The 25,079-nt window shown below is 37.7% G+C and overlaps 1 protein-coding gene across 8 annotated transcripts in view; it reads left to right on the forward strand.

Annotated features, from left to right (window-relative positions):
• The window catches only part of PRUNE2 (prune homolog 2 with BCH domain), a 144,285-nt gene that overhangs the window by 87,187 nt on the left and 32,019 nt on the right, over positions 1 to 25,079 (forward strand). For 7 of the 8 annotated variants that reach the window (XM_061470753.1, XM_061470757.1, XM_061470752.1 and 4 more), the window contains exons 10-12: positions 20,156 to 20,235; positions 21,148 to 21,348; positions 24,392 to 24,568. In XM_061470753.1, the coding sequence (XP_061326737.1) occupies positions 20,156 to 20,235; positions 21,148 to 21,348; positions 24,392 to 24,568 (458 nt within the window). Of the gene's footprint in view, positions 1 to 5,716; positions 6,086 to 20,155; positions 20,236 to 21,147; positions 21,349 to 24,391; positions 24,569 to 25,079 lie in introns of those variants that run through there. The other variant, XM_061470759.1, reaches the window with a different exon arrangement.

Genomic DNA, 25,079 nt, shown 5'->3' on the forward strand with positions numbered 1-25,079 from the left:
AAATATAACCCAAGTTTTTTTCAGCATTAATGTTACTAAAAATATTGCTCTTGCATGAGAATTTCCTGTCTAATAGAGATTGCACTTAAAGTGCTGTTTTCTCCTCAGTTTCACCTGTGCTTGGTGTCTGACATTCAATAAACTTCTTGGTTTATTGAACTGTTTTAAAGCTTATGTCTTTGGTCAGTTAGTGGCTTCAGACTTTTCAGGGGATACCAGAGACACATGCAGATGTCCCTCTGCATGCCCACAGCATGATCACAAAAGCTTTGATCTCTTTGATGTCAAAGCAAATGCACAAAAAAAAGGTATTATGGTAGAAAGAATAAAACACAGGAATAATTATTTCTAGATTATATGTCAATTTCATTAAACCTCTTATATAAACAGCTGAAGAAACAGCAACTGTTATGTAGAAGTATGTAATTAGAAATGCTTTCTAATGCACTTCATTGACAGTTTTAAAAACACAAGTTCCTTCTTAAGATATTCTTCAGTGTGCAGCTTTTAAATCTGAAATTAATTCACTTTCTTGGCCAACAAAGTTTAAAACAACATAATACAGCAGAACTGTCAACCTGTGGGAGGTGAGCACATAAACATTGGTGTCATCATATAAGAGAAGAAATTAAGGCTTTTCTCTAGTTGCCATAGAGTTTCTGCATTGCTTAATGGTGCTAGTCACCAGGCTCTGAGTCCACCAGAGGTTTATATCTTTGAAGTAGTCTTTGGGAAATCTGAACCGTGGTCTAAGTAACTGATACTCAGCTCTCAGAAGTGTCCTTCTGCCAGAATTCCTGTATTTCTGAAGGGCCATAATTTTGACTCAGGGCTGCATGAAAAGGAGCATGACCAGCAGGCTGAGGGAGGTAATCCTGCCCCTCTACTCCACTCTGGTGAAACCCCATCTGCAGTACTGTGTCCAGTTCTGGAGCCCCCAGTGTAAGAAGGATGCGGACCTGCTCGACAAGTCCAGAGGAAGGCCATGAAGATGATCAGAGGTCTGGAGCACCTCTCCTGTGAAGACAGGCTGAGAGAGTTGGGCTTGTTCAGCCTGGAGAAGAGAAGGCTCCAGGAGACCTTCTAGGAGCCTTCTGTTACCTAAAGGGGGCCTACAAGAAATCTGAAGAGGGACTTTTCACAAGAATATGTAGGGATAGGACAAGGGGGAATGGCTTTAAACTGAGAGGGTAGATTTAGATTAGATATTAGGAATCAGTTCTTTGCAGGGAGGGCAATGAGAAACTGGTACAAGTTGCCTAGAGAAGCTGTGGCTGCCCCATCTCTGGAGGTATTCAAGGACAGGCTGGACAAAGCTTTGAGCAACCTGGTCTATTAGAAGGTGTCCCTAGGTGTCCCAGACCAAGATGGCAGAGGATTGGAACTAGGTGATCACTGAGGTCCCTTACAACTCAAACCATTCTATGATTCTGTTATTCTGTCATCTCTGAAGAATAAAGAAATTCATAATTGTATTCGGATGATGGGGACACCCCATCAATGGACAGTTGAATTGGTAGTCCAAAGTTTATGGAGTCATTTACTCAGTAACTGCCTTCTAACCGCCTTCTGAATCTACAATTTATTCACATGTCCCTTGTTTCAAAAAAAAAAAATTAAGTTCATGCTTGCATGCTGTATGGAAGTAGGCTCCTTTGGTAGTTTCATAATGGTCAGTAAAGGATGCAGTTTGCATTCTTTTCTGCCCTTATCCAGTAAGTGGCTGTCACTTTATCTAAGAAATAGACTGGTTTGTAGAAGAGGGAAATAAAGTTACAAAATACAAAGCATAAAAAAAATTAGAATGAAGAAGTGAATTAAAATCTTTGTATCTGCTGATCACTGGCCTCTTCATCCCAATGTCAGACGTAACAGCTCTCCAAGGCTGTTCAGGTCGGTTTTAAGAAAGTCTGTTACTGGTAAAGTTCTCCACTGTTCTGTATTCCTTCTGCAACAAATAGCAGCAGCAGAAAAAGAAGTATGAGCATGCTTGCTACTATTAAAACACTGGAGAAAAGATACAAACCTGTCTAAGTAATATGCAAACAACAGAAGTAATAAACCCTAGAGGTTTCTTTGGCCTCATAAAGAAGAACAAAGAGATTTGACAGCACATTATTGTCAGTCTTTCCAGAAAGAAAACAGGTTTTTATACAGCTTTCCATATGTGAAGAGTGGAAGGTGATGACATTTAAAAAGGAAAAATTCATGGAGCACTTTATGAATGTTGGGTAGGCAGGATAACATACTTTGCTGCTGCTGCTGTGACTGGAGATGTCCAGCAGTAAAATTTATGAAGACTGAAGGCTGTTTTCTTCCTGATAGAAGCTGTCCTGTCTTACAGAGTTTTATGGAGCTCAGTGGTGCACAGTCATCAGGAGGCAGAGGAAGAACACTTCAGATGACTATGCTAGCTTTTACCTACAAGCACACTCCCCAGGGTGTGTTAATAGTTCCTATACCAGATCATTCTTGCTGTAACCTTTGCTGTAGGGATGGATTATCATTTCTTTAGTAGGCAGAGTTAGAAAAAGCTGAGGTGTGGTTTAAACCCAGCTGATAACTCAGTACCATGCAGCCACTTGGTCATCCCTCCTCCCTGATCCTGGGACGGGGAAGAGAATTGAAAGAATCTAAAACCTGCGGGTTGAGATAAGAACAGTTTAATAACTAAAATAAAGTACAATATACTGAAAATAGAGAAAACACTAACAATAACAATGATGATAATAGGAAACAACAAGAGAAGTCTTGATCAGGGTAAGTGCTACTTGGCAACAACTAAAACATCAGTGTGTTATCAGCATTGTTCTCAGACTAAAGATAAAACACAGCACTGCACCAGCTACTAGGAAGAAGACTAACTCTTACAGCTGAATGAGGGAAATGAGGGAAATACTATGAGGTTACATGAGGGAAATACTATGAAGTTACATGTTGACCAGACAATAAGAAATAGTGAAAGGAGTGTAGATAAGGACACTGATGTTTGGAAGGTTTGGGGGAGAGCCTGGAAAATCAGTGGCAAAACTGAATGGAAGACAATTTCCTTTGAACAGCTGCCTTTATTTATTCAACCTACTAGAATAAGGCTTCCACAAAGAAAGCTTCACTTCCATTTCTGATAGCATGTTCTCAAAGAAGGAGATAGCAGTCTTTCCTGCTCACTTGTATAGTGACTTTTTGGAAAAGATAGTTCTTCCACTGCTTCTGTCAGAGTCTCTCTCTATGATTATTGTTGTACTGCTGGCTATTAAAGTTGCCCAGCACTCTTAGAACTCCAGTAAATTTTTAATAGAGAAGCCTGTTTTCATCACATTGCCTGGTTGACAGTGAATAAAGATAACTAAAAATATGTGACTATTTCAAGATTAATAAGAATTAAGAGACTACTTTGCTATCCCTGGGATTTAGCCAAATACACATCATATATTGCAAAGTCATTAAAGATTCAAGTCAAGTATCAGTGTCCAATACTGAATTGAAACACTGGAACCAGGGAAAAAATTATTATTGACTCCAGTGGACCAAGTGTTTCACCCAGTATTTTTCCAAAATGTCTGTTCTATCACCCTGAAGCTAGAATAAGGCAATGAATTAGGGAGCCCAGGTTTGCTTTTTGCTTTAACAGGCAAAGCAGACTGCTATATATAGGAAGCCTAAAGGATTGAAAATCTGTTACAAGTTTAAGAGGCCACATTCTGCAAAGTAACCTTTACTTCCCTTTGGCTGCTTCTGTTTCCCTTTTTCCTTGCTAATGTGTGGGGCTGTCCTCTTGCACTCCTGTTAAGATTGTTTATTAATTGGCCAGACTTGCTGGAAAGCAATTCCAGGCACTCTGGAGACCATGCTCCATGAAGGCATGCTGCTTCAGTAGTGCTTTTAGCTCCTGCTGAAATAGAAGATTATGGACTTGAAATGAAAATTGAACTCAGGTCTTCCACTTGGCAGCACAAAGCATGACAAGTGATGAAACAAGGAGCATGCTTTAAAAGTTAAAAACAAGCATGTGAGGAAAAGAGCAACAACAGAGAAGATTGCTTGTAGGAAAGTCCATGAAGTGAAAGTTAAGGCTTTGAAATTAAAGCTAAAAAGTAAATAGAAACAAAAAGTTTAGCTTGGTATGAGCAAGAACTCTTTAAATTGCTGGCTCAGAACTTGAGATTTCTGTGTTCATCCAAGTATAGGATGGGAAACTATATGATTAATGTATTTTACATTATTACAGATCATATTATTATCATTATAGTAATATACATAATGTATTAAAAAGCTCTATGTTATATATGAGCCTTTACAAAAATATTGCTTTTGTGAAAACAGAGGAATCTCTCAGACAGATTCAGAGCAGGGAGTTTTTCAACAGTATACCTGTAAATTCATTAGAACTTTTTTATTTTTTTAAATTTTGTAATGATGTAATGTCAGTGGATCTCACTCCTAACCATTTTTATTCATGGAAGTAACAACATACACATTTCATGCATGAACTTTAGTAACACCATTTTTTGCCTTCTACTTGATTTGGCTGTGAAGTCATGGCAACCATCTTTTTTATCAGTTTTGGGGTGGTACAGTATTTTCCATCACCATCTGGAGGTTGAATATTAATTAAAACTAAATAACCTGTTTTCCACTGCAGAGCCAGCTGTTAAACAATAGCAGCAGCCAATATGGTGATGATCCCATTTTTGTAAAAATAACATTAATATTTAAATGCCAAATACCAAGTACTTTATAAAAGCCTTTTAACAGGAAGAGAATAACACTTAAGTGACTGAAAAGCAATTTTAAAAGGAAAAAAAACCCAACCTACTTATTATTGAAATTTTACTTAAATTGTGAGACTGGGCCCATAGATCTACTTTTTAAAGCTAGAAGACCTGGTCTGTGTTAGTACCGTTTAGTACATGAAAAACTCTTCAAAACACTTCAAAACAGTTTTATGAGCTAATTCATTGTATAATTTATTCCAGTCAATGTGATCAATGACATGAGATTTCAGCATAAAGCATTATTGAGTTTTGAATCTTACCCCCATTGACACAGGACCTGACTCTGATAACAGCCAGCCCCAGTGAGTTTAATGGGTCCCAGCAGATTCCCCTAAAATCTCAAAGATGTTTTGTGTCATTTTGAGCATGGAGGATCAAGGCCATGATCCGTGATGTCTGCCATGGTACTAATTTCACAGCTTGATCATTATCATGGTACTAATGACTTTTATTGTACATAAATCGTTTACATCTCTTTTTCCTCAATACAGCTTCTGGGTGTCTGAACTTTTGATTTCAAATGGATTAAAGATTGTCCAGTGAAAATGGTGCTTAAAATATCCCTATCATTGGAAATTTTATGTAGATAGCTGTCAGAAATTTTATGATAGTGACAGAAGCATCAATGATAATGTCTGCAGCAGCGTCATCTTTAGAAATGTATTTTCATGTTGGTGATGATTTTCAGGTCTTTTTAAAGACTTGGTGTTGCTCTGTTTTTTATAAAATAGCACCTGCGGACTGATTTCTCAGGAAGTCTGCAATAGATGATGATAACTTTCCCTGTGAGAGTATTAATAACGTGAAGAATAGGGTGGGAACCACTGAATTTTTATTTATGCTATGCTCTAGGCGTGCATGGAGCTGTACTGACAAATGAAAGGGGCTGAGACGGGTTGAATCCGTAAGAACTTTTGTCATGCATTCTCATCACAAGCTTTCCTCAGGCTCTGAAATGAAACAGCAGGGAACATTTCAGTATTGGCAGCTGACTTGCCGTATCAAAGTTTGGCGATGCTGTGACAAAGCTCCACAGAGAATGTAAAACAATGTAATTTTCATGGCCAGAGCACAGTTCTGCATCCATTTAAGCTCTCCTTTAACCAGAGCCGGGTAGCTGCTGGTTCACACAGCAGCTATCTGGAGGCAGGTGATCACCCTGATTTAGCAGTACCACTAGCCACGTGACAAGAAAATGGTGGAGTATCTGTATTCCTAGTGAGCTGCGGCAGAAACAGGAATGCTGAAGTGCAGCAGTAAAGCATCTTTAGTATTTTCCCAGTAGAAAGGCATCTTCAGGTCTTTAGAAGGTAAGCATTTCTTTACTCTCATAGGCTGATATGCAGGTTTTCAGATTAAGGACTCTATTGTCACAGTTACTTTAGGTAAAAAAGGGGAAATGTTAGCCAGCCTGATGCAAAGCACCCAGGACATCATTACTGAAAACAGGGAAGCTGTGTTTTAATTCTGTTGCAGCTCTTTACGAGAGCTTACACATCAGTTCAGTAGAATGTCTTTTGTCTGAGTGCAGGCATGGCATTTGTAATTAGGAAACAAAACTTCACTGCACAGTCACGTAGCATGTTATGTTATTTTCAGCTTTTTTTGCCTAGTTCTGAGGATATGGCAGGGGAAAAAAAAAGAGTAACGTTGGGCATTGTCAGTGAATAACTTGTTTTTAAAACTGCTTGATTACTGGCATAGAGATTGTTTGTAATAGATCTCATAGTAGACTACCTGACAGTGGTGCTGTTTTCAAGGGGGTTTGCTATCAACTGAAGCATATGCTTTTTAATATTTTTTTTTTGCAATGTCCTCTTAAAATGTTGCAGTAAACAGAATATATAATCTTTGAAGATTAACTGATCAAGGATGCAGCAATAATCTCAGTGCTAAGAGGACTGACAAATTACTGCAAAAGTTGATTTCTGCAGGCAGTATTTTTGTTTCAGTTTAATTATAGGAGCTTGATTCAGCTCCATTATTCTTTTCTGTCTGTGAAGAAGGTGTAAAAATATTCTGCAATTTTAAGTGTGATAAGCAAACAAATAATAGTGATGTACAGGAGGTACTGAAAATGCATAGGATGTCTGAAAACTAGCTACTTAGAGCAACACTGAAAGAGAATATATGCAGGCTTCGTAGGTGTATTTAGCCAGAATCATTCTAAGTGGGGGGCAGGCAGAGATGTAATTTCTGGACTGCTGTTTATTAATAGTCTTGGGAAGCAGAGCTGTGTTGAGAAAGGGAGGATGTGCACAGCTCATGAGGCATTAAGACAATTGGGGGAGGAGGAGGGAAAGACACATACTAATCCTTACCCTGAAAGAATAGTTTTTCCAGGGGTGTTGTGTCCCACTGCGGTCACCTATGTCTTTCACTGCTTCAGTCTTGGGCAAGGGAGGACTAAGGTATAAAATAGCCTTTTTATTCCTGTCTTTGATGAGTCTGGCTGTTATTTGGCCCTACATAAATCTGGACATTATTGTAAAAATTCTGGTAGCTAGATGCAAGTATAGCTTTTGCATAAGTTCACTACTTTAAAAAATTAGGTCCTGCTAAGAGCAGTCTGTTGTGGTTTTGTGGCATCTCCGTAGTATTCAGCATTAACAAGAGAGCAAATGTTATTTAACAGCTTGTAATATATCTGTAGAGGAAAAAAAAAAATCACTTCAAGCCGCAGACTTTGTTCAGATGAAAGCAGCTCTCAGACTTACCAAGAAGGTATATATAGGGGAGGATATGATTTTGTCAGCAACTGTGAATACTGATAAAGCTGTTTTTACCACTGCAGTGTCTTCAGCACTGGAGGTACTTCCTATTAGACCCTCTGCAAATATCCAGAAAAACACAGTGATACTGCAACAACAGATGAGACCGATACAGAGGGGAGGATGCGAGTGACAATCCAGCTGCTTGACAGATAGTTTATGTACTTGTTTATTTTTTGGACAGTAAAAGAAATGGCTTAGCTGTTGTGGGATTTTATTAATTTATTTATTCAGGTATTACCAATTAGTTCTGAACATGTCATATAGATTGCAGTCTTCTCTAGAGCCACTGTAACTATGAAAATAGCAGCAGATCAGATTTTTATTTCAGGTTAGTGGATGAAAGCTGTGTTCTACAAGAACAGCATCACTCTCCTTATCAGAAAACACTATGATCAAACTCTGAAGAGTGATGAACAGCTTCAGGATACACCTTTACCTGCTTATCCAAAGCAGTAGACCATTATATTTCCCAAGGTGTAATGTATGAAGAGTGACATAGGGAATAAGGAGCCCCATTTTTTCATATGGTTCCTGAACATTACTTCTTGAGGCTGGCATTTTCTGTCACTCTGGCTCTTTCATAGAAAGTATTTTTGCTATGTCTGGCATTATCTTCTCTCCCACACTTTGATTGGGTTTTACTTTTCTGCTGCTTCTGTGGCGGTTACAGAGTTCTGTCTCTGAAGCTAACTGATGACTTTCTGTGTTTCCCTTAGCACTTGCCTTTTCAGACCTGCTTCCTGCAGAGTCTGACAACCTTTACTGCTCTGGGCACCTCTTGCCAGTGTAAGCAGGTTGCAGGACTGTCTTCTTTGGTAGCAGTTTTAGTGCTTTGGTAGAGCTTATGTGCCTTGATTAAGTGTGTCCTCTGGCTCATAGCTGGGCTTTTCCTGTTTTTTTCCCAAGTTGTAAATCACCCAGTATGGATGGGAATTTATCAGTTAGTAATTTGCACCCATAAGGTGTCATAGCCAGGATAGGAAAAATGTAGTTGTTAGTTATTTGTAGGTTTGCTGCAGTCTATATTATAGTAACATTGAACATCAACACATAAATTGTGAAATCATTGTTATATTAATATGGAAAACATGGAAAGCTGGAAATTTGGCAGTACACTGACAGAAGTGAGAAGAGAAAATGAATGAATTCTCAAGATTTAAAGTGCTGAAGAAATAAAATTTGTTTGAGAAGGGTAAGGAATGCAGTCATAAATAAGACCAGAGAAAAAGGGGAGGAAAAGATGTAAGTTGTATAATATAAAACAAAAATTCACCATTTATCTTTTCTTGTCTATGAGCATATTATAAATTGTGCAAAGGCTGAACTTGAAATCAAAGTAGAGCTAGAAAAATAATAATGTTCGTGAACATTATTATTTAATGAACGGATCAATAAAGTGTAAAGTGCTTTTAACATCTTGACATTAAAAGAGTTGTAACGATTTGCAGTTCTGAAAATCATCCCTAAATACATTTTACCATCCAAGCAAGACAGAATTCACCTGATGTAAGATGTTTTGTTAAAATACTCCATTCTGGCTAAAATAGTATGGTAATCATTGTTGTACATGCTGGAATTCATACATGCAGAGAAACAAATGCATTATCAATGCAAAAACTTGACAGTATTACGGAAAAGCCAAGGAAATGGCCACTGAGGTTCAGAAGCTAGCATAGTTGCAGAATAGTGGTTATTACTAATGGTTAAGAGCAGTCTGAGGCATTTTAGCATGTCTTCATTTAGAAGCAAATGTGCTTGATAAAGTGTAGATTGTAGTAATAGTTGGAGAGGAGTTCTCACAACTCCACTGGAGAATCTCAGTAGGGTGTAAAATGTGAAACTTCCTTTTCTGTTTCCAATCCTGCAACTTCCACCTGTTAACTCTCAAAGCCTTAGCGTACTTCCTGAAAGTGCAGATGGCTGCATTTGGTATCAAGTGCATGCTGCTTTTTCAAGTGCTGATCATGTGCCAGTTGCATCTTTTGGAGCCCCAGGTATTTTGATGAATGGTCTTGACAACACAATATGGCAGGAAAATGGTTACTGTGAGCTGCACATGCTGGAAGGACACTTGGTTTTAAACTGAGGAAAACCAAAACTGAGTTTTCTGAAGGAATAATTAATTGTTCAATGAAAGTAGAAGGTGAGAATCAGGTTCGAGGTCTGTGATTAAGCCTAGCTTTTTAATAAATATTTTAAAATGCTATTTTCAAACAAAAAGTATTTTCAGGTTATATTTAAGGATCTTTTTTACATGAGATTAACTCTCACTTTCTCTGCTGGCATTACCTTATTACAATGTGCTTGTAGTATTTGTTCAGCAGTGATTGAACAGATTAACAGATAATCTAGATGTTATTTGTAGAATATTAACATTTATTAAGAGCAGAGAGATCAGGTAAGTTTAAACAGGCCTTCTAAATGATAATACTGCTCTGAATCTGCATAGTTCTCTGCCAGACCAACATTTATGGAGGAGCACCTGTCACACAGGCTTCCCAACTTTATGTTGTTAATTCTGGTACTTTTCCACTGGCTCAGTAAAGATTAAGGAGTGTTGAGCTGGGCACATAACAGAGGAAAGCCTCTGCTCTGAGATCAAGACCATGTGGTGATATGTGAATGCGGTGCCAAAAGAGCAATGCATGTCAAGTCGCATGCTATGTCTACCTTAGAATTTGTTAACTCTTTGCCTGCTTTTGTACGCAAAATGTTGAGTTAAGAGAATATTATTAAAATGCTGATACTAGGAAATATCTAGCAGGTTCTACACTTCACTGTAAGAGGCATGATTGGAGACAGTGCCATTTCATGGATACAGGAGGGTAACACTGCCCTAAAGAATTGTCTGCTGTCTGTGTCCATGCCATGAAGCTGTTATGAGGTATGGAGCAGGTCAGCAGGAGTCAACAGCTGTTTGAATCATACATGTCTTTCTCTTCTGACCTACGTTTGATTTCTTCTTTTTCTGGATGCCAAAGTGAAGCATTATGGGGTCTGACTATGCTAGTCTTTTTCAGTGGCAGCTAGTCATGATGATCAGGAGTGACATAGAAGATGTTCTAGATTGTTACATATTCAGAAAAAAATCCTAAGGTTATTAAGCATCACATATCAGGAACTCACAACTCATGAATACTCTAAAACTTAATTTCTCTATTTCTCTTCTGTAAGAGTGAGTAATTCCTTATCTTTAATTTATAAAGCTGTTGTCCAAGGTATGTTAGATAGTGTTTGGAACTGCTGAAGTGATAAGCATCTCTGAAAAGTACTAGAAAGGACTAACTGTTGTATCTCAAGAACAATGTTTGAATACTGCACAGTTATTAATGCTTGGGGATGCAGAAAGGACAAGATAAGGTATTAAGTAGTTGTTTACTGGATTGCACCATCTTTCCTGTAGCATCCTATGACCTGCTGGTGATAACCCCTAGGAAGAAACGTCTGGGTATTCAGGGATCTGCTGCAGGCAGCATCAGCCTGGCTTGCATGCTTGAGACCCCATTTCAACAAGACATCTAGGTTTGGGACTTAAATCCAGTTCCCTCATTCTGTATTGAGATGTCTTTTTACTTCATGTGTCTGAAAGTAACAGAAAATAGAAGCATGGAGCCCCAAGTTCCTTACATAAGCCTTTCTCATCCGTGGGCATACGCATAAGGTTGCTGAAATAGCCTAGTGAAGTCCAGTATCACTCATCTATTTACTTGGATTTGTCCCTTAGTGGCTCTCTGCATCCCTCTCTGGTTTTGTCTGCTTCTCTTGTGCTGTGTGACACAGGAAGGGAGCTGGCAAGGAGTCAGGACAGCCACCCTGTGGCTGCCTAGCAGCTGTGAAAGCAGCAACAGGTGCTTAGGAATAGCAGATGTTGTTTTTTAACAGTCTTAAACTGCTAAGAGCAGAGTCTACTACTGTGAGTGGCTACCTGGGGGTAATTGAGTATGGATTTTAGAAGAGGAACAAGGAAAAAGATGAGTAGATAAGCAGATACTAAACACTGAATTTGATTGGAGACTAGAAAACATTTCCATAAGGAGCGGTTGAAAAATTCGTTCAGTGTCCCAAAGTGAGAATTTTAACCTCTTTTGCATTAACATACTGAAATGCAAACAAATGCAAAAAATTATTCTTCTGGCCAGAATATGGATTTTCCTGCAGAAGGAATATTACCACTTACAAAAATGCCTAACTTTAGCAACTTTGGTGCTAAAAATTAAGTGAAAACTCAGCACATAGAAAACACCAAGTAACAGTATAATCAGTAAAAGAGGCTTTAAATCTGGTGTGAAAACCAAGGAAGTTATGACTTTTACTAATTTTTAGCAATGGTTTATTCTCTGGCTGTCGAGAAAATGACATGTTTTCCTGTAAAATGGGAATATCAGCATGTGTTTATCTGCCATGCAGCAATACGAGAATGATTAGTTAACATTTGCACAGATGTTTGATTAATGAAGCTTTTGTCTCAAACACAGCACCACAGATAATTTTTTTCTGGCTTTTTGGTTTGCATCCAGGAATGGGAATAAAAATCTCATGCTATGCATAAATTCCAGTGCTCAGTCTGTAGATTTTTTGTCAACTAATTTGTGATGAAGGAGCTACCAAATAAATAGCAATAGAAACACAGTTAATTTAGAATACTAACATACGGTTGCTAAATGCAGCTCTTGGGAAGTTATAAAATTAATTCATTTTTGCAAGTCACCTGTATCCTGTATGATTATTTCATACAGCTGTGAGTAAAAGTAATGAATTTTTCTAGTCTCAAGATATCCTGGAGTGGATGCTTTCCAAAATGCTCATTTTTTTGGTATGTGGATGCAGTTGAAGCATAGTCTTTAACTGATAGTGACTGAATCCTGCACAGTGTATGTCACTTTGATTTGTTGCATACTCCACTACAGTTTAGTGATCATTAATTGTGCTGAACCTAAAAAAATTCACACTGTAGTTTTGTTTATCTCTAAATAAACAACTGTAGAATTTTTTTTGTTTATTGTCTAGAAGTTTTGAGGCAAAGGACTAGTTTTAGGAAGTAATTTTGGGGGTTGTTTTTAGTGAGTGCATTTACTGATTTGTTTCTTCTTTTAGTGTGCAATCCAGTTGGGTTTTCTGGGTCAGGTGTTTCTGGCTTATTTTTTTGTTTCTTTCTGTATATTTTCATCAAACCTTCTTCAGACTAAAGCCCATATTTTGTCAGGTTTTACTTTTCTGCTTTATATTCCAACACTGTATTTCATGTAGCATCTGCTTCTGAGTATAGACACAATTGGTACTGAAGTATGTCGAGCAGTTCTCTGACTTTGCTTATAGAACACTTCTACCCATCTTACATGGATGATAAGCATCAAAATTCAAACAAACACATGCACATTAGATTAAGATTTATAATTAGTCCATTAAAATTAAAGGTCTCTGGGGTAACATCTCAGTTAAGACGTAGCTCATGGAGTCTGTAGCTAGAAGAACCATCCTCTATTTAAAACAAAGCACAGAATAACTATATTCTGTCTTTTCTGAGCATTCCAAGAAAGAGTAATGATTTCTGAAAGTGGATGCTTGCTGTTATTTTAAAACAAGCTATTGTAGCAAGAGCCTGTGAACTTCTAATCTCTAGATTTTTCTCTGAACAGAGATGGAGTATCAATTACAAGCACACATATGTTGCCTATGAAAGAAAGGGAAAGATGTTTCATTTGGGGTATAAATGCAAAACAGCAAAACAGTTTCTGTTCTAAAAATGGAATAATGCGTCAGGTGTTTAACTGTGACCACAGAATGTGTTTCACTATTCTTTTGTATGAGGTGAGGTGAATGTTGGAGTAGCAAGAGAGGTGGATGATAGCAAAGCACCCCTTGTATGTCAGCTATCTGGTGAGATATTTTGGCTTTAAATTTACGTAACTTTCTGTAGCACAGAATTGTAAATTCAAGAAGGATATAGCTTTGTGTGAATTGCCATTTGTGTAGTGCCTGAAGATTTGCTTTAGGCTCCACTTCTGTGGTGTTGTTACTTCTGAGTATGGACAAACAGCATTCTCATTTTGTCCAAAAGAGGTTAGACATCTTCCAGGTGGAGCAATGAAAATGCTGTGAGAGCCATCAGTAGGTTGCCTCTGGCAGTGGAAATGCCAAAGATGGGCTTAAACAAGCTACTGTGTACTCCAGCCTTGGACTGGCAAAACACTTAGCTGTGCTTAATTTTAAGAGATGGAGATGAACTTGAGTCAGTGGACGGGCGTTGCTGGATAAACACCACGGGCTTTTTCATACCTTCCAAGAAAAATACTGTACTGTCATGTTCAATCCCTGAAGTTCTCATTTCTCCTTTCCTGGTCTCTGCTTGCACAAGGGCAGTGTTACAGGGTGGGAATGGGAGGGGCTCAAAGGAAAAGTACTTTGTGCTGCCCATGTTCTACAAAAGCAACTCAGACAGAAACTTGAATTCCCTTACCTTGTTTTTGTGCCTACAATTTCACAGTTCATGCATTGTTCCTTAAAATGACTCAGTTTTTCACTGCAAACCAGTTAGACAGTGAACTATAAGCAGGATTTCTATTTCATCCACAACTAGGGTGTACCTGCGCAATGTGTGGCATTTGAGAGTATGAAAACAGCCAGATGTCTAGTCTGAATCACATCTCCCCTCCTCCAATTTAGTTTCCAAAACAAGCATGTATTAATATGAGCTGAGGCGATTTAATTCATGTATAATTCCTTTTACTAATCACAATTTGAATCTTTATAAAAACTTTCAACATCTTGTGAAAATTTAAGCATAGAGGTATTACTGTGTATAAAGGGAGCAGCATGGAAGAAGCCTGATTTACTTCTCTAGGAAAAGTGTTTGGCAGCTGTGGGCTCCACTTCAAATTTAACTTTAGCATTTGTGAGTGAAGAAGCCTGGAAAATACATATAGAATCATAGAATACTTAGGGTTGGAAAGGACCTTAAGATCATCTAGTACCAACCCCCCTGCCATGGGCAGGGACACCTCACACTAAGTCATATCACCCAAGGCCTTGTCCAACCTGGTCTTGAACACTGCCAGGGATGGAGCATTCAAAACCTCCCTGGGCAACCCATTCCAGTGCCTCACCACCCTAACAGGAAAGAGTTTCCTCCTTATATCCAGTCTAAACTTCCCCTGTTTTAAGTTTTAACCCGTTACCCCTTGTCCTTTCACTACAGTCTCTAATGAAGAGTCCCTTTAAAAAGCTCAACTGCTGAGCAAGTTGTGGTGGGTTGGAGTGGAGGGACTTGCTTTAGAAAGGTGATGGTCACGGTTGGATGTAATATTGCTGTCATTTACAAGTTGTACATGTTTATTCAGAGCAACCCATTGGAGAGATTACTTGTTTTAGAATAAATAAATTAAATAAATAAATTGATTTAGACTAAATAAATTAACTTCTTGATATGTAATAGTTGCATAGCAGCTTGGGAAACCAGTGATATATCATGTATGACACAAGGGTGAGGCAGCATAGCCCATAGGGATTATGACATACTGTAATGAATATTCAGAGCTGCTCTTTCCAAAATAGCAGAATGCTGCTGTACCTAGAAAAGTCAGGAAGGATAACTTTTGTTCTGAGAAATATTGATTTGAGAGGGCACTAAGAATTATTTAAATATTAATTTTTTGTGCTGTAATAAAGTCTGAACCATGAAAGAGCAAGGAAAGGATTTCAGCTGATAGCCTCTCCTCATTTCATTAGAATGTGGTATCTCTGATCCACCTTTGGGAAACAGGGTTTTTAGCTGCTTCTGAGCAAGTATGTAGATCTGACTTACCAAAGCAAATACGCACTAACTTGATTCCTCATGCAGCTGATCCGTAAATGACTGGTCTGTGTACCACATAAAAGAAGTCATTTACGACACAAAAAGCTTATTTGACCTTGACCTCTGTTCCAAGTGAAAGATCCTTTTTTCTTTATCAATCCAATAAATCATAGCTGATTAGAACAGAGCTTTCTAGAGTAACTTAATTTACTTCATCAATAAGGAGCATTCACTAGAGGAAAAAAATCCCTGAAAGTGTTTTCTAATACTTTCAGCCACATCACCCGTGGCATCAGCTGCACCTCTGTGGAAGGCAAGGAATTGTGTGAGCCAGAAGTTTGGTAGTATGTGAAGTAGTCTGTGGAAAAAAAAGAGATGTTAGTTGTGCAATTTAAGTTTATGGAGTCCAATCCTTCTGAGTTCTGAGAGCTTGTGCACAGGCCAAAATCAGTCTGCAAGGTGTTGAGCTGTTCAGCATAGCATGCTCTCAAAATCCATCAGAAAACTGGGAGCTGTGTCTGTAGAAAACAAACTTCATCTGTAGCTTTCTCATTCTTACAGTGATGGGGAGGTCTGGAGCCATGTGTTGAAGTACAGTGTCACAGAAGCCATGCTCTGTGACCAGCTTCCTAAACCCACCAGGTTTGAAAGGTGCCTGTATCAGTCATAAATTTATGACTGAAAAAATACCAAGTATGGCTTTTGAAAAATACAAACTTCCCACTGAACATGGAGTATGTATGTCTGGCAAGGAATCTTTAATCTGTTTGAGTGAAGCACAGGCAATGTAGAAAAATATAACTAAGTCCAGAGTCAGACTCTCTCCTCTCAGAAAAGCCTGTTGACTGCTATTTGACAGTAAATAAGAACCTGTCACAATCAAAATAAAAATAATAATAATAATTTTAAAAAGTTAAAACCTAATCTCAGCTAAGAAAATTCTGAAAGGAGACACCATCTTTTAGTGATTGAAAGTACAATATTCTTGTGTCATCAACGCTTTTGGTAATTGGGCTTGAACTTCCCTGTTTCAGATCTTTCAGGACGGCAGACTCCTGTTTCCCAAATCAAAGATCCCAATATGAACAATATGGATTATTGACATTCAAAATCCTGTGCCATCAAAATAAAGTTTCTCAAACAAATTCTGCTGCTGTTTACTTGTAATTCTTAAGCAAGCTACTGTCTGTAGCAGTAGCTGTATTTCAGCAGAAATTCAAACAAAAGGTTATGAAACACATTTCTCTTTCAATCCCATAGAAATGTACCATTCTTGTAAACATAACTGTAATATAAAACTGATTTAACTCAGCTGCAGTAGTCCCGCTGAAAGCAGAAAAACATTTGAAATTTATGCCATGAAAATGCAATAGATTATAGAGAAAGCAGCAATGCCTTAATATGCATTAAAAAGACGAAAAGAAAGAAAGAAATATAAAGAAGCCAAAGGGAGAAAAGCAGGCTCGAGGCAATCCTAGAAATGTCATGGCTAAGGATAACTTGGTCCCAGGCACTGCAAAAATTCTAGGCAACACTCAAAAATCTGAATTAGTTACTTGTTGGAAATTGCTCTTTTCATATTGTAATTATCACTGTTTCCATAAGGGTAGAGCATAAGAAAATACAGTCATGCTCTTATAATACAGAGAGGATGACCGTCATTCTGCTCAAACATTTTTTAGAAGGCTCACTACAGAGAAGATTGTCTTTTTTTAATAGAAAACCTGAAAATTCCCTATTTTCCAGTAGCTTACTCTTCACACAACTTGAAAAAAGAGTATTTCCTTTCAGATAATTTCCTGGATTATTTCTGCAGCCTGTTCAGTAAGGAATTTTGTGTGATAAGGCCATAAGATGCTTTATAAGTGTGCATATGTTTGTATGGTAGTATCAAAATCCTCTTATGTCCAGCCAAACCGTATACCCCTGGGGTACTCATAAATCGTCATCTGACTAGTACTGAGCTGCTTTAATCCTAGAATTTTCCATTATTTTATATTTGGAAAGATTCATAAGGCCCCAAATATAATCTTAATCTGAATTTAAAAAGGGTTTGAAGTATTTGTTTTTTCTCCACATTGTTTCCACCACCATGGTTTCTTACCATATCTGGCTGTTACTTGCAGTGCTTCGTTAGAATTCCCATCTGTCTCTGTTACATTCAGATTAATAAATCAGACTCCATAACATGTTTTACTATGCATGTTTTACTGTGAATTGAACAGACACCAACAAAAGCCAGACTCTCATGACTTATTTACATTTTCTAAGTAAATTCTGATGGTATTCTCTGTATCAATTTTCTGTAAAGCTTCTGAACACAGATCAAGCTACAGAGCAGAAGAAAAGGAAAGTACATTACAGACAATTTGTGCCATCCATTTTATTCAGGAGCAGGGTACTTTGATCAAATTTCTTACTGTTCCATTGCGTATCCAAAAAGAAACAATATTTCAAGCCTTACTTGACAGTAATTAAACATATTCCAGAATTGGTGTGTTTTGTAGAAATCATTAAGCAGTTAATCTTTTATTTGTGAAATAAAAGTTAATCTTTTATTTGTGAAAGATGTACTCTACAGTATGTGGGGATAAAGCTAGTAAAATTAGCAAGATTAATATGTGTGTGCTTTACTGAGAGACAAGGCCTGGCCTTGAGTTGAGTAACACAAATATGTTTGACCCTACCTTTGTGTTGTCTGTATTCTCTGTGGCCTTACAGGAAAAGTGGAAATTCACTAGTTTGCCTGTCTGTATTGGGAGTTTTATGGTATAGGGCTCAAGATAAAGATCTTTTGTAACATTAAGCATAGTGAAGACTTTGGCTCACTTACAGACAGGCCTACATGGACACATTTATATGTAATCTATATGAAATGAACAAGAAATCACAGAAATTATACTCATACTCTGATGCAGTGATTGGCCAGAAGAGTCTTGTCTAAACACAGTAAAATAATGAGGGTAGCTCTCATAGGGAAAGCAAAGGTAGGAAGAAACTGCAGGAGCAACAACCAAAGCCCATCCAGATCCATTCAGCTAAATCATTCAGAACAGAGATAGCTGATGCTGTGGCAGGGAAAAGTACCTTCTTTGATCTCATCACAGATCTGTTAATCAAAATGTAAAAATTATCTGTTCTTAAGCTTTTGCAGGGGAAAAAAAAAGGGGGGGGGGAATATTAAAAATACTTTGGAACAGGAATATAGAAAAATTGCTATAATTATTTTGATAAAATAAATGAAGAGTTGATTCATACATGTTTAGCACAAATAGATTGGAAGCTGTCGAGAGTGTCCTGAAAATTGTAAAATGTTTCCTATCTTCACTTGAGGCACAATCCTCCCAGCGAGCATTTTTTAAAATACTTGAATAGAAAATAGAAATGAAAATAGTTCAGTTCATTTTTTTTTAAACCACCCTTGATACTATTTCCATACTTAATGCCTTTTACTTGTCTTGTGTAGGTATGTTAAATGTAGTCCCCTAGCATCTTCCTTAAAATGGAGTCCAGATAGGATACTTTGCAACATTTTAGTCTTGAAAAATCTATGATGTAATTTTTGGTTCTCACTTTTGTTGTCTGTGTACTCTTTCAATGCAGGACATCAGCTGTATCAGTATTAGAAAATGACTGATTTGGGTCGGAATCACACTAAAGTACAAATGATATAAAAAGACTGAAAAAGCACACTCAAGATCTCATTTTGCTGTACAGTAACTGAATGTACAGCAGTGAAGATACTGCTGTGGAGCTCTTAAATTTGGCATGCAGTTTGCAAAAAGTTGCTGAAGCTCCTTGTGGTGATGCATCTGTTTTGCCTGATGATGAAAGACCAGCTTCATTTGTATAAAATGAGAAACATTGCCAGCCTGTTATTATTTGGTGCTATGTCTTCTTTGTGTGAAAGTGGCTATGTGTGACCTGTAATTGTAGAATCATAGAATAGTTAGGGTTGAAAAGAACCTTAAGATCATTAAGTTCCAACTGCCCTGCTATGGGCAGGGACGCCTCACACTAAGCCATCTCACCCAAGGCTCTGTCCAGCCTGGCCTTGAACACTGCCAGGGATGGAGCATTCACAACCTCCCTGGGCAACCTATTCCAGTGCCTCACGACCCTTACAGTAAAGAACTTCTTCCTTATATCCAGTCTAAACTTCACCTGTTTAGGATTTAACCCATTACCTCTTGTCCTGTCACTACAGTCCCTAGTGAAGAGTGCCTCCCCCAGCATCCTCCTAGGCCCCTTTCAGCTACTGGAAGGCTGCTATGAGGTCTCCATGCAGCCTTCTCTTCTCCAGGCTGAAGAGCCCCAACTTCCTCAGCTTGTCTTTATACAGGAGGTGCTCCAGTCCCCTGATCATCCTCGAGGCCCTGCTCTGGACTTGTTCCAACACTTCCATGTCCTTTTTTATGTTGAGGACACCAGAACTGCACACAATACTGCAAGTGAGGTCTCATGAGAGCGGAGTGAAGGGGCAGGATCACCTCCTTTGACCTGCTGGTCACTCTCCTTTTGATGCAGCCCAGGATACAGTTGGCTTTCTGGGCTGCAAGTGCACACTGAAGCCGGCTCATGTTTCAGTATTTTTCAGAGGCTCTACAGATACTTGCATAAATAAGGGGTAGAGAATAGCACAGCAGAAATTACAACAGCTGTGTTTGTTTCTCACTTCAATTTGTGGACAGACTTCTGAACTGGCATTGTTGAGGAAAATCTTGGTTCTGTATGAGCTATACACATGGGCTATACTGATAACAATGTCAGCCTGTGCATCTCTCTAAGACTGTGCTTTGTATTTTACCTCTCAGGTTGATACAAGAGGATGTGGGAATGGACATCCCTTTTGCTGAGGGTGTACTAAGCCCGAGTTCTACAGAGATGAGGCCTGGTGAGAGAGGTTCTTACTAGTGTTCTTAATTATATCTTGCTCCCTTAGCGTTTAATTATACAGCGAGAAAGATGTTTCTGTGCTGATAAAGAATCATTTTGGTGTTAACAAGAAAAAGTATTAGGTTCAATTTATTTTGTCAGGTTTTTTCTTCACTTGAGAAATTCTAATTGTAGTGTGCCATTTTCTCTTGTGCATTGTTGTCATGATTTGTTTAGTCGTTGTGATGTTTAAGTAGCCTCTGTTATTTATTCTAGATTTGACTGCAGTCTAAGTATACTAAGTCAACATTAGAATACTTCAGATAGAATAGCTTGTAATGTGCCACATGATGCAGGGGCAAGTGGCAAAGCCAGCCATACTTAGCTTTTGTCTTGTTGAAGACTCTTTTTAAGACTGATTAAGACACTCAGAGGTATTTTTAATTCTGTTACTGTATTGAATTAGATATCTTATAGCTTAGACCGAAGACATGGCTACTTGAAAATCAGCACTGTTTGAATAGCACCAAGTGTATAAGAAAACAAATATTTATAGAGGATTTTCACGTACATTTTTTTCCAGCAGTCAGCAGTGTCTTGCTTTGTAACTCTAATGATCTGCATATTGCTCTTTAAGTTCTTAAACATTGTGAGTCACAACATGTCCAAGGCTTGATTTTCATCTGATGATTGCAAAAAAGGGAATCTGGATTTTGCGTTATTTAAGAACTGCCAGCTACATTCCTGTAGGTGCTTTTTTATTTCTCTAAACATTAATGTTGATATTTCTGGGTTATATTAGGTGGTCTTAAATGGCTTGGTATTACTAAAATTGATCTATCCCAGAATGTTTGAAGGTTATTCTTAAGTATGTGGGAAATTAATTGTACATGGAGGAGATAAAGTTCTTTTTTTCCTCCTCTTTCTTCAGAACCTCCCAATTCTCTTGATCTAAACGGTTCCCATCCCAGAAGGATAAAGCTCAGTGCTCCAAATATCAATCTCTCTTTGGACCAGAGTGAAGGGTCTGTACTTTCTGATGATAATTTGGATACACCAGATGAAATTGACATCAATGTAGATGACCTTGACACTCCTGATGAAGCAGACTCTTTTGAATACACTGGACAAGGTAATGTTCTAGATTGTACATGCAGATTTCATCTGTTTCTTTCCTGCTTACATGATCAGTCTCATGTCTGTCAGGCTATGAATATGGTTAAAACATCTGAAAGTTAATGCTAGGTGTCCAGATAGTTTTATTGTCTGCTGTTTTTTAACCTCTCTTCCCCTGTGTAAAGTAATACATTGCTACTTATGCGGAGTGCAGAAAAACATAGAACTGCTGATCAAATAAGTAAAGCTACCTAGAGAGACTCAAATTCAAAGCTTTGTCTTTGACCAGTACCATAGGACTTACCTGAAAAGAGTTGTTCAGGAAGGAGAAAGCAGTTGCTCTCTATTGTAGAAGGCAATCACAGTGTGATGAGAGAGGTTTTTTGTTAGTGAGAAAAGTCTTTGTCTATTCCTGTGTATGATTAGAAAGCTGAGACATGGAAGGTGTGTGCGTAGCATGAGAAAACTAGATCTGGTGATGGAACAACAGAATTCTTTGTTCCACCAATTTAAATATGCTTTCTCAGCAGGGCTAGTTGTACAGTATAGATGCACCCTGAAGTGTGGAATCGATAGTTCAGTCGTCCTTTAATACTAATGATTTTCTCTCATGGGGTGTAGAAGTGTTTTACACCGTCTTACTCACTTAGACTCATGATGTATGACATAGTGTTCACACTCATTCCCTGCTAGTACCTTAAGAACTGTACGAACTGTACTCACTAATGGCATAATGTAAAGATCATAAGCTATTTCAGGGGAAAATGAGTGTGATCATTCTGCAATCTACAACAGAAAGAAGCTTTAAAAATGGATCCATTTAAACTAAATTTTCCCTTGCATTTAAATTCTCTATTGGTACTGAGGTCACTATAATTTAAAAATTGTATGCTCTTTGGAGCATACAGGAGCAGTTGCGTCAGTTTGAGTGATATTGCCAAAGAGGCATTACTGTGTATTCAATCATGCATGAGCATTTCTAATGTCACTTCTCGTTAGAAAGCCGATTTCCTTACGATAGATGCAGAGCATAGGGCTGAGTTGCTTGATGGTTAGAATATTTTGTGGCAAAGGTTAAAACTAACACGTACACACACAGAGGAGCAGTGTGCTTGCAATTCTCAGACTGTTGTGACCACTGTGTGAGAGCAAAAATCTCTGTCTACAGTGGAACAGATTGTGCCTTTTAAGCCCTCAAGTAAATAAATTCAACTCCAGTGATTTTAGTGCCAGTTGTATGGCAAGCATTATTTGTCAGCTTTTTTTCTGCTTTCTAAATGTGATGGTTTGTTCAATTACTAAGATTGAACCATTTTCCTCTAACAACTAAGTCCTAAGAGTGCAAGGTTCCTGTGGTTTGGTGGCATTTTGACAGTTGTGCAGCTTGATTTTAGACATACTTACTAGGTAAAATTAACGAGGACATCTAAGTCCTCCACTTAGATGAGCCAGGTGCAGAGAGCAGAAGAGGAAAAACATCATGTTTTATCAAAATAAGCCAGCAATAAAAACTGTCACTACACGTATATGTATGTGCCCATAGGTTCTGTGTGTGTAGACGTATATACACAGTATACTGTCTTATTCCAGATTTCATAAATTATTTCATTCTTATGATAAACCGGTGTGTGTTAAGAATCATGTACTTCAATTTGTGTGAGTAGTTTAAGAAGCAGTATTAATCAAAGAGGCATCTGAAAATAAATCAGTGCATAGAAAAATTTGAGGGCTTCCATGAAACATTGTGTTCTTCTTATCAAATAAAATAACTTCTCGTAGTTACTTCTGAACTCTCGTAGATCTTTGGTATTTTCAAATAAGATGTCTGATCAGCTTTTTATGTATACACATGTATTTCATTATATATCTCACTATATATTTATGTACTGTTACCTCACTATTGATTTACATGATCAAATTATGCCCTTACTTATGACTGCAGAGCCAGAATTACACTTTAAAAAGAACTGTTGATTTTATATATTTACTTCAAATATGTGTAATGTATAAAATGTACAAAATCTTTACTATGAAGATAAATTAATAATATGGACACAGCCACAAGGCAAAGTTGCTTCAGCAAGAATAGTGCAAAAAGCAAATTTTTTTCCCCACATTAAAAAGAGTATGTTGTAACAATAACTAAAGAAGGAAATCAAATAACTCCACTTTTCATGTCACTTTCTCTGTAACCAGCCATTAAGTTTGAAAAACTGGAATGCAATTCAATTTGTTGCTAAGAGCCATCTTATCAATGTACGATGGAAATGTAGATTTTGTTAATTACTTCACAGCTTTTCTGAAAAAAAGATTATTCAGCAGAGAGAATCCGCTAAGAGACTTCATAGTCTCTTGTCAGCCATGCAGCTTTTTTATTGTAATCATTGTGTCTGTGGACTACATATACCTGTTCTCTCACGTGTGTTGGTATAAGTAGGCCAGATTGCCTGGCTGCTCTGTACCTCACATCTGGGAGTGAAATGGGGTTTAACCTCAACTGAAAGGTCCTGGGGAAGGCAAATACAGTGCTTATTTTGTGAGGAGTCAACATTATCTTATGACTGAAGGAGAGAAAGACGTGTATTCTCCATGTTTGCTCGTGCCAGATGTGAAGAGATTGGAGGCAAACTGGGAAAAAGTTAAGAATCTGTACCTCTGTCGTAATTTATTCTGTAGATAAGAAGCGTTGCTATGTTCACTTTTACTTCCCTATTTTGCTTTCTAGCATAGTTCTCATGCCTGCCACACAAAGATTTTTAAAGACCTACAGTACAGTACCTCTAGTGAGCAGCTGATCATTTTTACTAACTGGATGCAAGTATCTTGTGGAGATATTCTGCATGATGATAATTGCTGCTGTTCTTTTTATGTTCATAATAATGAAAAATTTTTAAAAATTGGAAATTTTCATTTACTGACTGTAATATAACCAAATTCTGCTTTTATTTGTATCATTGCTGTAAAAGTCCAGTTGATTTCAGTCATGTGTTTCAAATGTATCAAACAAAATATTTAGAGCTTTTACAGTAAAATGTAATACATAAATTTTCATTTTTCAGAAGAGCAGGCTGCTACTAAGAATGCTTCCCAGGAGGAGTCTGAATCAATTCCAGAGTACACTGCTGAAGAAGAGCGAGAGGACAACAGGTTATGGAGAACAGTGGTTATTGGAGAACAAGAACAAAGAATTGATATGAAAGTGATTGAACCTTACAAAAAGGTCATTTCACATGGAGGTAGGAAAATCCTGAATGCGTTATTTAGATTGATGTTAAAAAATAATGCTTTATTGAGTGTGATTTAGTTCTATTTTAGTTCAGCTATCATACTGGTAAAGGGAGAGAGAAGTGTTTTTTTTTCAGCTGTGGCTGAAATCAACCCAGCTTTCAATTCAGTTTAGCAAAGACTAATGAGTATTTTAAATATAAAGCAATTTCAGGAGCAAGAAATAACCTGACATATATGTATTACTAATATTCTGGTCATTGTAGGCTAAAACTGTCTTAGAACAAGGGAAAAAAATTTTGCACAGAAAAAAAAATTAGAACTTCAATCTGTGGATTTTGGCAAACACTTTTGCATGAAGAAGTTCCCTGTGATTTGCTGAATGATGTATGTGGGTGCACAGATTTAAACAAGTAGAGTGGCAAAAGAGAAAAAAAAGCAGTTTTTCCTGTGGTGTCTGTTATCTGGCTAAGCTCCTTAATGTTATTTTTCTGCCATTTATAGTTGTCAGCAGATAGCATT

This window comes from Pezoporus flaviventris, unplaced genomic scaffold (assembly GCF_033815535.1).
Source record: "Pezoporus flaviventris isolate CSIRO_AGI_PZ_B2104156 unplaced genomic scaffold, CSIRO_AGI_Pfla_v1 ptg000064l, whole genome shotgun sequence".
Taxonomy (NCBI): domain Eukaryota; kingdom Metazoa; phylum Chordata; class Aves; order Psittaciformes; family Psittacidae; genus Pezoporus; species Pezoporus flaviventris.